The sequence below is a fragment of the Nicrophorus vespilloides genome, unplaced genomic scaffold (genome assembly GCF_001412225.1).
Source record: "Nicrophorus vespilloides isolate i.1.1-1 unplaced genomic scaffold, Nicve_v1.0, whole genome shotgun sequence".
NCBI lineage: Eukaryota > Metazoa > Arthropoda > Insecta > Coleoptera > Silphidae > Nicrophorus > Nicrophorus vespilloides.
In genome coordinates, this window is record NW_017099926.1 from 1 (window position 1) to 14,314 (window position 14,314).

Below are 14,314 nucleotides of genomic sequence, written 5' to 3' on the forward strand. Positions count from 1 at the left end.
TATCATAAGCAGATATATAAAACATTGCTGATTTATTCAAATACAATACAAGCTTAGAGCTTGAATATGCACATGGTATATTCGACTTGAATAGAAATTGCAATAATCAATTATTATTATTGCTTATTATAAAACCTATAGCACTTTTTCCTAGCAAGTATAGAATTGAATGAAAATTTCAATATTTTTCCCACAATTGTTATAAATTGCTTCAATATCATTAAAAAATGTATAAGAAAAATTTAAACGTTTAAAGGTTATAATTGACGTAAGATATTGGACTTTTCACTCAATCCATAGGCGTCCACGAAAAGCGCCGTCCTTAACGTGTTAATATACAGATTCCTTTTATATCTCTCACAATTTAGTAAATTACTTGATAAACTAATTACAAGCAATCATCAAAATATGGACAAACACGTTTCGAGAATGTAAATGCTTTGTAATTATAGATGTAGGTATTGATGATGGTCGTGGGGTTTCCGAACTGGCGGATCGTTTAATGGATTTAACGGATTTGGGATTAGATTCGGGTTGCGTGCGTGGGTATAGGAGGAGAGGAGAGGAGCGATTAGTGTCGATGTTTTAATTAAGCAGAGAAGCAGTTGGTCGTAATTACCAGATGTCGGAGGTACGACCGAGTTGGCCATGCCGTTGAGGGTGGCGTGGGGAATCTGCGTCGCGAGCGCCGCCATCGGATTAATGTAGGTGCCCTGGGCAGTCGCAGCCATTATAGCTGCCTGTTGCTGAAACACAAACACATAAACACATAAGCGAACATATAAGAGGAGCACACAAAGAAGTTGTTGTCGTTTCATAATGAAGTTGAACTTGACGCAACGCAGTTTTTAATGCACGCATGAAACATCAAAGATAGTAGAGAAACTAGACGGTGCAGCAAAAGGGATGATGTTTCCATTCGAATTTATTTACCTGTGCGTAAGCCCCATAAGCTCCGAACTGGTTGAACACGAAGGGGTTGAGAAGACTCATGTTTCCGGCCATCTGCTGCATACGTCTCAGTTGCCGTTCCTTTTCAGTGTCTGCGAACTTCACCACTAAGCTGGAGGACGCTCCCTGAAACACATCACATGAAATATCATATTAAACATCATTAGATTGCATCACTCTTTTCTTTTGCCGTACAACCAAGCAAAATCCGCCACCTCAACTCGACAGATCGATAGAGATAACTAATTGAGCACGGATTATATTCCCCAGTTTTGGGATTTATGGCTCTCTCTCCTTCCAAAAACCCACCCACCCGCTACTCCCCATTCAGCATCGCAGACGTGCTTCCAAGTTATACGCCTCTTAAATATACAAACTCCGCTTTGATTTACTTCGCGGATTAACTCGCACAACAACCGCCGCCGCCCCCAAAACTTTGCCGCGATTGTGATCAATTGCGCCCTATCATATCGAAGACCATTTATCAAGATTCCCTATTACCCTTCCTCCAAGCACAACATAATTGATACAATAAGACAATAAATCCCATTGAAACGCAATAGAAATATAAATGAAATGTTCATCATTCAATAATTATAATATTGTTTCAAATAGTTTTTTCTTTAAAAACTCAACTTTCTTTATGGTTTTATACTGGAAACGCAAACACTTATTCGTTTATTACTTTTAAATAATAAAACGCTATAGTATTTTATGATTTTCTCAATTATTTTCAATCATTTTTTTTTTGCAAAAAAGTTCGAATTTTAGAAAATATCTCCAAAACTGCACCCAAGTTTAACAAGATAATAAAAGTGTGTGAGATACAATAAAACAATAAATTTGACGGAAATAACTGCATTTCCCCTATTTACAACCGTAACCTTTTTTTAGCGTTTTATTGTGGATGCGCCGGGTGCTACAAGCTTTTATCACTATACAACTTTAAAACGCTGATAAAATTGATTAAAAATAAACTTTATAATCCTAAATTTGCAAAGATTTACAACAAAACTTAGATTTTCATATTCTCATATTTTTTTTAACAAAAATAATATTTTCAAAAAAAAATGTTTGTCAATTATTGGATAATTTTTAATATCTATTTATTAAGAAATAATATTGACTATTTTTAAGTTCTAAGATTGTTAATTTGTAAGGAATAAGGAGACATAATGTAAGTTAAAAAAAAACAATAGTATTTTGAAGAAATGGTTCAGCTTGAATCAGCGAAAAGCTGAAAAATTAAGGGATGAAGTAGACGCAGTGTTTATAAATAAAGTTTTCGGAATTTAATGTATTCCCTCTTTCGGCGTCAACTTGATTCACTTGAATCTCTGTAATCATTTCGTAAAAATTAGCAAAAATTGTCCCTCTTCCATTCCAATTGCCTTTTTTCTAATTAGACCAACTGCGTTTCATACACGTAATTAGCGCGCTTTAGCAGATACACATAATTGGTCGTAAAACTCTTTTCGCAATTGCAGATCGCACAGCAAGATATGTAAACATTGAAATTCGGAAATAAACAATACTGTTGCATACAATGATGCATGAGATTCAAAGTGCAAGAATTTGTTGGCGGATCGATGCACGCCACGCGGTCGTAATTAATACCGGCCCCGTGTTATGATTTGCATAAAAGCGGGCGCAAACATAATTACATTATTCATCTAATGTTATGTCGGAATAATAATTATATGGCTGTAATAGGCGTATCGAATTATGGTGGATGTGCCCGGTTTCCCCCGTTTGTGCATACACCGGACGGGACAGAACGTTATTAATATTATTATTATTATTATCACAAGAGTTTGTCGCATATTATTGATGCAGCGTTATCATAATTACATTGATGCTGCCAATTAGCGACAACAATTTCAACTTTCATTCATTATTCATATGATTATTAAAGCAATTTGTACTATATAGACTTTACTAAATTGATATTTATTTTTTCTTTTCAATGCAATTTCATTCACGATTTGACACTTCTTTTGATGTTAAAGAATGAACTCACGATCTTACCCGTCTCTCTCTCTTCGTTGAAGGTCTGAGCGCGCGTAACAACGTTAAATTAATAATGTCAGGGCCAAGTTGGAATTAAATTACTGTCCCACCCGCGTACAAGTCGGACGCGGCGGCGGTGGCGGAGGCGGCATAACGTTTCACCCAAAAAGTGGAACAGTTGAAAATTTGTTTTAATTGTCGCTGCAATTTGGAGAAGGGAAGGGTGCGATCTTTTTACTGTCGTCGCATAAATGATTCAAGAAAATACAATTTGCGCGCAAAATTTACATCAAGAAACGAAGAGTTTCTGTTGGTCGGGAGAATTTCATGCATGTTTAATGTTTCCAAACCGAAAAACACACACAGTGGTCAAATCATGAAGAAATTTAAAAGAAACAAATAGTTTTTGCAATTGAATATTATCATAATAAATAAATAAATAAATCAATAAACTAAGAGACTGAAAGATTGATGGAGAATTGCTTAAAACTTGATGTTTTTTTTTTTGTTGGTTCTCTTCACTACGGTTGAGCGTGTGTGTGATCGCTTTTTGAGAGACGTGTGGAATTGAATGTCGGATTTAACGATTTCTAATAGATTTGTGCGAGCAGCGGAGCGAAAGAGGGTGGCTCTTCTTGTCAAGAGGTGGAGGACGGGGCGAGGGATGGATGGATTGTGACCACCTACTACTACTACTACAACCCTTCAAGCCGAAACCGATTGATTTTTGCCCGCCGACGTCGATGCGGTTCGCTGCCAAAAAGAGAGGAAACGCCATATCAGCATTCCCTTTCTGGCAAGAAAATAATAAAAATAAAAAGAAACGACGACAGAGAGAGAGAACCGAGAAGAAATGGACCAAAAATAAGAGGACAAAGAGAAAGAAACGATAAATATGTTTAACAGCAGCGGCATTCTCTCTTAATAATCCTTAAATTTCGCCGCAAAGAAAGGGATACTTTTTTTGTTGTTGTTGTTGGAAAGACTCCAAAGGTTCTTCCTTTTTCTCAATTTTTTTTCTTTGTGCGCTTGGGCAATAAACGCTCTGGGGGATGCGGAAAATGCACGGAAAAACCTCTGTAACTCACACACACACACAACAGGTGGTCAGTTACTTTTTGCCCGTCTCCGCAATTGCATGCATATGCATCGCGTGTCCATGAAAATAGATAAATTCAATTTCCTCAAAACACAAACCATACCAACAACAACAACAAAAAAAACCGATGTAAATTCGACAATTTCCACGCAGTTTACACACATTTGTTTAGATAAAAAACGGTTTTCAATTTTGACTGCGAATTACAGGAGAATGGTAATATTTATTAGTCTATCAATAAGCCTAAAATTGTGAAGGCACTAGACTTGAATCTTTGCGTTCATTTCGTAAAAATTAGCAAACATGAAACGCTGCAAAGATGAAGTTGTGAACGGCAAAAATTGCTCAAAAATCCCTCTTCCATTCCAATTGCCTTTTTCTAATTAGGCCAACTGCGATTGATACACGTAATTAGCGCGCTTTATCAGATACACATAATTGGTCGTAAAACCTTTTTCGCAATTTCAGATCGCACAACAAGACATGTAAACATTCAAATACCAAAATAAAGAATACTGTTGCATATAATGATGCATGTTCAAAGTGCGTGTCCAAAGTTCAATTTTGATTGTGAATTACAGGAAAATGGTAATAGTTACTAGTCCATCAATAAGCCTAAAAAATGTGAAGGCACTAGACTTGAATCTTTGCGATCATTTCGTAAAAATTAGCAAACATGAAACGCTAGAAAGATGAAGTTGTGAACGGGAAAAGTTGCTCAAAAATCCCTCTTCCATTCCAATTGCCTTTTTCTAATTAGGCCAACTGCGATTGATACACGTAATTAGCGCGCTTTATCAGATACACATAATTGATCGTAAAACCTTTTTCGCAATTGCAGATCGCACAACAAGACATGTAAACATTTAAATACCGAAATAAAGAATACTGTTGCATATAATGATGCTTGTGCAAAGTTCAATTTTGACTACGAATTACAGGAAAATGGTAATAGTTACTAGTCTATCAATAAGCCTAAAAATTGCGAAGGCACTAGACTTGAATCTCCGCGATTATTTCGTAAAAATTAGCAATCATGAAACGCTACAAAGATGAAGTTGTGAACGGGACAGGATTCGGCAAAAATAGCTCAAAGGTCCCTCTTCCATTCCAATTGCCTTTTTCTAATTAGGCCAACTGCGATTGATACACGTAATTAGCGCGCTTTATCAGATACACATAATTGGTCGTAAAACCTTTTTCGCAATTGCAGATCGCACAACAAGACATGTAAACATTTAAATACCGAAATAAAGAATTCTGTTGCATATAATGATGCATGTTCAAAGTGCATGTGCAAAGTTCAATTTTGACTGTGAATTACAGGAAAATGGTAATAGTTACTAGTCTATCAATAAGCCTAAAATTGCGAAGGCACTAGACTTAAATCTCCGCGATCATTTCGTAAAAATTAGCAAACAAGAAACGCTGCAAAGATGAAGTTGTGAACGGGACAGGATTCGACAAAAATTGCTCAAATTTCATTCCAATAGCCTTTTTCTAATTAGGACAACTTCGTTTCATATACGTAATTAGCGCGCTTTAGCAGATACACATAATTGGTCGTAAAACCGCAGATCGCACAGCAAGACATGTAAACATTCAAATACCGAAATAAACAATACTGTTGCATATAATGAGTACATGTGCAAAGTTCAAGTTTTCTATTTTGACTGTGAATTACAGGAAAATGGTAATAGTTACTAGTCTATCAATAAGCCTAAAAACGTGAAGGCTCTAGATTTTCAATATCTGAGATTGATTAAAACGAAAACTGTGAAAAAGAAGTTACAATTGAATTAATTGATAATTTTATCGAGTGTACACAGTTAAAATCTTGTTATTGTTAAGTTGAATAACTATTAAGAATTAATCGTCGATAGATTAAAGGATATTTCCCGTAATTGCATCCGTCGATATCAAAGTATTAATAGGAAACTTGGAAAACGGTTGCCGGTTGATGAGGGGATGTGGATGGGAGGACAGAATGGGAATCAATTCCCCTTTTATTCATCTGGTTAGGTTTTAATTGCGACACCGTTTATAATTGCGCTCGGGGCGGTATTCGGGATGCGGACGGGTTTTCGAAGGGTGGATGATATGAGTGTAGAACAACGAGTGCCCTTTTCGGAGAGGGTGGAGCGGAGTGGAGCGTTCTGTCGTGTCGTGCGTCCCGACAAATCGCCGGGATCGGTCTGCGGACACGCGTACCGTGAAATCGCTTTCATGTAAATGTAATAAACAAGTGCACGCATCGATGGGCAGTGGTCATCAATTCTCCAAAAGCGCTGTACGTCTGCGATTTAGGAAACCTGTCAATGTGATATAGGTATTATTTTGTAGATCACACACACACACACTAGCGCACAGCGTGTGCGGCGCCCTAGGACGTATATCAGTGCACAGCAGCCTCTGATCCGGTCAACTAATGAACTGTAATCCTGTAATAATGAGCGCAGGCAGACAGCGCGACACACAAACCGGGACCGACCCCATAAGTGTGCTGGAAAGAGATAGACACACGCTGTATCACGTTTGAACATGTAACATGTACGAGAGAGGATGAGAGAGAAGGAGAATGAAACAGGGAGAGAATTAGAGAAGCCAAAATGCTTTTCGGTTCACAATTTAACAGGCCTTTATGGCCGCGTTCCATTCGCACTTTGACGAGTTCCCAATTACATTGGCCACCCATCCCAACGCAAAACTTTGTTACATAAAACCTGACAAATTCCAATTATTCCGACGGCGCGCATATTGTCGATCTGCAACGACAAACACCACCGCTTGCGTATGAAACCCCAAAATCTCGACTCGTTTAACCCAAAAACCCCAACCGACAACCCTAAAAAGAGAGAGGCAGTATACGGATTCCGTTTGCCACCACCCTCCACAATAAAACCGAAAAGAACGAACTGCAACTCGCTTTATGACCGTTGGGCGTTTTACTGTCTTCAGAAAACGCCCAATAAACGAACGCAATCTTCCTGTTTCTCGTGTAATTTACAAACCGCAGATTTTTCCCTTCCACACACAACAACAACCAAAAAAAAACCACTTTCATTAAGCATCCGACTTTGTAAGCATACCGCAATAAACTTTTAGTTACTTTACACTTTACTTAAATATATAGCTCCGAAATGAGAATAACTATTATTAACTTTAATATGTAAATGTAACATCAAATAATTCTTATCGATTAATGTTTAAAAATGTGATTTATTTAATTTATTATAGAAAGTTTTCTAGGCCCGTTGTTGCGACGTAGTGGTTTTATATGTATCACTAAAACCACTACCAACGTGGGCCATCGTCACTCAATCATTTAAATTTAACAAATCACAATTAAATACAAAATAATATTTGTTAGAAATTTGTAAACTATGAAAAAATTTATAATTTTTCTGAAAATTCTTGAAATATAGCCAATAAAGTAATTTGATGTTACCAATAAAGTTAATATACTTATAATTAATAATGAGAAAATTTGATATAATTAAGTTTTGTTGTTTTGTGTTTACGCAACAAAAGCGAGTTTGACGAGTGTTAAATAACAATGGTAAATGTAAATTAACAATTTAAGGGATGCAATTGGAATAAAATAAACTGAATTGGGAAAAGTGCAAAAACAAACTTAAACACTAATCCGAAGAGTTAAAGCGTAGATTAAGCGCGAATGCTTCATCAATTCAATTATGCGGAATGCTGTTGCGCGCCCCGTTTCTGGATTAGTGAAAAAATTAATTAGAGGGTCGCAGTAGTCGTCATAATAGTAGTAGTAGCGGTGCAGAAAAGGGCGAGAAGAATGAAAAATTTTCATTTTTCAATTTCAGACGCTAATTAATTTCCTTCTGTTAGGAAATAAAACCGTTCGCTTCGCACACAAGACATGTTGTACACGTTATATGTGCAGAAGAGTGGATGCACGTGATGGCATCGCGTTGCAGGAATTTAATATGCCCGGAATCCATTAATCCAAAAACCTTCTCATCTCTTCCTTCCTCTTCCTCTTCCACCTCATCTAGAAACCTAATGTGCAATGATAAATTATGACGGGTTTAAAAGTTGCACCAGGTGAGACGAATATTTCACGTATCCGTTGCACATCGGGACACGACGCATTCCTACACTACAATCACAAATAAAAACAGAAACCTTCATCAGATGAACTTAAGTTGTCACTTTGCAGCGTAAAATATGGATCATTTCGAAATTACATTTGTTGTTTCTCTATGAAAACCGAGCATATTTTATAACCGCTTCGTTTATTTGTGTTTTTCTTTTGCTCTCTATTTATTTATTTTATTTTCAACAAAGCTGCAAACGAGAAGTAATGGTAGTAAAAATGCGAGCATTAAATGCTCCAAAATGCGGACGTGCAAATAAGGAAAAACAATGTGTGTGTGTGAGCGACGTCCAAACGTATCGTAAAGTTTATTTTCAGTAGTTTTTTATTTTCAGCTTCTTTTTAGCAGCTTCAGCTCTCTGCTAAATATGAGAAAATGCGTCCAGGGAATTACCTTAATTCCCAACAGAAGAATACACACATTTATTTGTATTCTCTAATATTTTGTTTACAACAAATGTGAACACATTATATTAGTTATTGTAATTTTTTTAATTGCATGATTTAACTTAAAGTTAATAAAATTATTGATTATGCGCTTGAAATAGCCACGATACAAACAAACAGAACGATTTGAATCGTTTCTTTTATTCAATTGATGAGTATTTCCAGGTTGTTGTTAAATTGATGTTGGAAAGTTTTACGATTGGGCAGGTAAAGTGGTGGTCGAGGCAAGCGAATTGAAAAAGGGGTTGAAGTTTTATATTAATTATGAATGGAGGCGACGTTTTAAATGGGAAATCAACGGGTGTGAGTGTGGGGGTGGTCTTTCGTCGCGCCTCGGAATTAAGGTAAAATGTTTACTTAGAGCTGCCTCGGGGAAGGGGTGGACGTTTCGTCATTGAGAAAATTTAATTATAAACGGGGTGCATTGTCGCACGGTTTGAAATTGGATGCGGTTAGCCGTGTTAAACAGGACTTGGTTGGCTAGCAAAACAGAGTCGCAAACCTGCATCTATATATATACTAAACTATATAGTATGTAGTAGTGGTAGTACGTAGGTTAGGTTGAGTTGTAGTAGTATAGTATGCTTGTACGTATGAAATTGTTGGGATGAGAGCGGCGGCGTTCGTGTTGCAATCGCTGTACACACCCACGAAAACCTAGGTGCACGAGAGCGGGTCGGGTCCTTCGAGAGCTGTAATTGCTTCATTTAGTTTTACCGCAACCGTGAAACATGTGCATTAGATTCAACCGTCTCAGGCATTGTTAACATCATCATCATCAACGTTATTATACTGCTGTTTGCGTGCGACGAAAATGTCCTCGGAATCTCTCTCTGTTTTCGTCCTGTCTGTCATCGACAGACTCTCGGTGATCGCAAGGACAATAAAGCCTTGACTAACCGACGTCCATCCGAAAACCACTCCAAAACCGAAGGCGGAGACCGCTTTCAATGCTTTACACCAAACCCAAAAACCCTCCTCTCCCAATTCCACTCTTTCTTCTCCTTGCTCAAACGCCGACCAGAACTTCCCAAACGAAAACTTTCGGCCCTCCACCGAACGACACACACTACTCGACTCTCGAGTGTAAATATCATACACACAGACACAAACACATTTCCAAATCATTCTATATATTTACACTCTCATCCTCTTTCCACCCCCACAATCCATCCAAACTCTATATATATATATATATTTTAACGTATTTGTTTTATTCCTCCACGAAAAGAACAGCGTTCATTATTTAACGCAGAGGCGGAGACTGCTTAGACATTCATGGGGACAAATATTGAAAGTGCGGCGAAACGAAATTCGGTGATAATAACGAAACTGGGCTGAAAATTTTCAATTACAGCACGAAAAGCAAAGCGCAATTTCAGAGCTTTTGTACTTTTTCCAACTTTCAGCAAAATACACATTTTTTTTACTTTCTCTCTCTCTTAAAGGAACGAATATTGTTAATCGGAGAAACCACTTAATGCAGAAAAGTGAATTGGAGAAAACGTTATTCAATACATTTTCAATTAATATTCAATGCAATTGCATCATGTGAAATTACATTTATAAATGAGCCGTTCATTTTGAAAGTGACTTAAGTCCATTTATCTTTAATTTGAAATACTTAAGGTTTTGCGTTTTTACAAAATTAAAAATATACGTAAGATATATTGGTTGACTTGCAATGTTGAATCGCATTTAAGGGATTTAATTTTATACATCCTATTAAAAAGTCCCTATTATTGAGTGTATAATATGACCTTGCTTAGCTTAAAAGGACTTAGGTCACTTTCAAAATAAAAATTTGTTGTGTTACAAAAAGTGAAATAGCTTAAGTTCATATAGCTTAAAAATAGAAAAAAAAACATTTAAATTATATTTTTAGATAATAGAAATAAATTTAGTAACAAGTTTTCGTTAACATTCTCATGAAGTAGTTATGGTGGTATATACCGCAATAAGTCCATCATGTGTCGGTATTTTAGTGATGTGATGCTTCTTATACTTTTATATAATGATGGCAATACAATATTCTCAATTTTTTTAGGTCTGCCCCGACGTGGCAATAAATCAAGAATTTTAAATTCTGCGTTCTCATCCATGGTTGTTTTGTATAAAGTTTTATATGGTTCATTTCTTAAAAATCGCATCCAGCATATTTGAAGCCAGTTTATATTTTCTCATTCTCAATTACTTCCTCTGTTGAAGAATGAACTTCTAAAATTCTCCTTCTTTTTTTAAATCTGTTGTATGAGTTTAATTCCTCTTCACTTTCAGAATCAAGAAATCTTGGTTATTTTATCCTTTCCCAATGGGTTTAATAATTTCTTTAAATTAAATATTATTTTTTAAATTTCAATTTAATATCAAAACGTAATTTAAATTACCTTCATCATTGCTTGGGCCGCACTTTTTGACATCGTCAATAAAAAGTGGACTTAGGTCACTTTCAAAATTAAGATTTTCAGTATTTATATTATTTTGAAAATGTACGTGATATTAAATTTTCAAGTATATTTCAATACCGATTTATTTTTTTGACAGTTCAACATAAATTATAAATGTCACAAGTGCCAACTTGATAAAAGATGAAAATGGACTTAAGCCACTTTCAAAATAAACGGCTCAAATATACAATTTCAAATTTATTTTTACTGTAAATTTATGATGTTGAAATTAACTACATAGATGAGACTTTTGATTATTTCAAGAATGTTTTGAGTTAATTTAATTTTAACAAGAATTTCCTTCCTTTTTTTTTTGTACCTTGACTGAAGGAAAAAGTTTATTGTATAATGCAATGAATCATGTGCGTGTGAGCAGAAATGTTCAGAGTGTAAAGGGTCTATAAACTTTTCGGAAAAAGAAAAAATCGAGTTGGAACAAAAAAGAAAAGGAGATAAACTGCGTTATTTATAACCCGAAAGTTCATAATTGTATTTATTATACGCACACACGTGAATAAATATATATATATATATATAGTGATACGTGTAAGGATCTTCGCTCTTTCTGTTTGTCATGATTTCGGGAGATAACTCGAACTTTCACTTGTATTGTAAAATATGGCAACTACTTTATCAGGACTGTCAGATGCTCACGTCGGAGGAGGCGGAATGTATAAAAAGTAATCTAACCCGGAGAGGGTTCGGGATTCGGGCGGTAGGCAAGGGCGACGGAGTGGCGGGAAATTTGATTTTATTTCGAACGCGAGGGTGGAGCGGTAACATAATTACGTTCCATTTGGTGCCGGATGAATGGAACCGGGAGGGGTGGATGGATGCGCATAGAGAGAGAGAGGCAAAATATATTATTCGTTTTCGAGCCGATCGACTGTTGCGACGTTTCGGAGCAATCAAATAATATGAGCTGTTTTCCTGTCATCAGACATAATATGAGGTAATGCCTCTACTCCACTCCACTCCGGTGCAGCAGCAGATTGGAGAAGAGAGAAAGAGAGGATGTAGTTAAAATGTGATTTATTTCATTTCGTTCGATGCTTCGACGTAATTGCCTTTAACTATCTCCCATTTCTCTATATGTATCTATATAACTTTGTCTATATAAGCGACATGTATGCAGTCACATACACTAAAGCAATTTGCTGCTTCGGATGTAAACAGCGGCCAATAATCGTTACAGAGTCTAACGACTGTCATCCAGAAACGTCATAGAGCGAGCGGTAACTGCTCTTTGTTTATACCGAGCTCGCTTTATACGTGGCGAAGAGGAGCAGGAGGAGTAGGAGGAAGATGCGGAGTCGGAGTTGGAGGAGCGGTAGCACACTCACCCAATTAAATATAAGCCGTCATCCGGCTCAAGTGGGGAAGAGCCTGTTACTTTCTCGTTCCTGCACTTTCCACACTTAATGTATTTAAGAGGAAAATTATGTCAGTTAGCAGAAACAAGCGAACTGCTAACTAGGACTAAAAGCCCCTCGCAGAGTTCGCAGACTCCGTCCGTCTCCGTCTCTTATGTTTTCCTGCGTACGTTTGAACGGCTTACGCGACGAGACCGCAACGTTTTCACCAAACACACTGCTCCGATCATCAGGGAGGCAACACGCCTGAAGATTAGTTAGTTGAAAAGATAAGTTCGGAATATTATGCGAAACGGTGACGACTTCATCATTTCTAACTAACATGTATATGTGTGTGTGTGAGCACATGCAATATTAATGAACGCCAAGAGCGGCGGCGGCGGTTGTTGAAGGTGGTTGGAGTCTGAGGCGTCGTCGCAGGCTCAATTCTCTTCGTCCCCCTTCTCATACAAAACCGCCCTGGCTTGTTATTCTATGTAAATGATTCGACCTGCAGGTTGCAAATGAGGCAATACCGGCATACGCCCGTCCCCGCTAGGCTATGCAGATGATGTGTACTCAGTCATTAGGGGCACTTGAGCGTTCTGTTTGTTCTGGCTCCACCTCAAAAAGAGCGCTTTTCTCTGTTCCCTCACTGTCACTTTCCAGAAATTAAGGCCAAAGACCTCCACATCCCGCACCAATTACACCGGTATTAATAAAAATTCAAAACGATCCAGTTATTCGCTTGTATCCAATAAATAATTTCATAATCATAATATTTAGTAAATATTAAACCCGGCGCATCCACTTTATTTTTGTAAACCAAAAACTTTAAAAGAAACAGAATAATCTATACTTAATAACTCTTATATTTATAATCAAGAAAATGTGAATTTTTATCTTAATTGCGAATAAACTAAATATGTGTATTTTTTTAATCACAAATGAATCATTGTTTAATAATTATGAACTTTACAAAATTTTATAGCAATTATTATCTTAATTACGTCAATTAAGTAAACATTCAATTAACAAAATATTTCTAAATATTAAGTAATAATTAACAAATAATTCGTTGCAACCCATTAATTTTGAGCAATACTGCAGCGTTTGTGCCATTGTTTTTAATCGTTTTCAAAAATCACTAAAAAAAAGTTAATTTAAATAGTTTTCGTTAATCAACATATTTTATCAATTATTTGATTATTTCCTGCAATTAACAATTTTCACATTTATCATTTTATGATCGTGATTTTGTAATTTTGTTTAATTAATATAATTTTTACTTTAATTGAACTTACATTCATTTGTGTATCTAATTCAGTATGAATTTTTATAATTTTGTAAGTTTTATCTTAATTTAGTTAATTTTCATTAATTTCATACATATTTGTTAATTCGTCTTTTACAAATTATCAAATTACAAATTTACATTAGTTTTTTTTATGTTAATGTTAATTTATATAATTTATTCTGGCTCCACCTCAAAAAGAGCGCTTTTCTCTGTTCCCTCACCGTCAATTTCCAGAAATTAAGGCCAAAGACCTCCACATCCCGCACCAATTACACCGGTATTAATAAAAATTCAAAACGATCCAGTTTCAATAAATAATTTCATAATCATAATAATTAGTAAATATTAAACCCGGCGCATCCACTTTATTTTTGTAAACCAAAAACTTTAAAAGAAACAGAATAATCTAATACTTAATAACTCTTATATTTATAATCAAGAAAATGGGAATTTTTAACTTAATTGTGAATATACTATATATGTGTATTTTTCTAATCACAAATGAATCATTCTTTAATAATTATGAATAGAAAGCAGAAAACCTTTGAACAATTTCCATATAATTAATTTAATTAGAGAAAAAAT

At 35.9% G+C, this 14,314-nt stretch overlaps 1 protein-coding gene across 1 annotated transcript in view; it reads right to left on the bottom strand.

The window, feature by feature from the left end:
* Positions 1-446: 446 nt before the first annotated feature.
* The window catches only part of LOC108566096 (CUGBP Elav-like family member 4), a 34,180-nt gene continuing 20,312 nt past the window's right edge, over positions 447-14,314 (bottom strand). The window contains exons 5-6 of the mRNA XM_017925819.1: positions 934-1,077; positions 447-746 (exon numbers count right to left, since the gene is read on the bottom strand). Of these exons, the coding sequence (XP_017781308.1) occupies positions 447-746; positions 934-1,077 (444 nt within the window). The remainder of the gene's footprint in view (positions 747-933; positions 1,078-14,314) is intronic.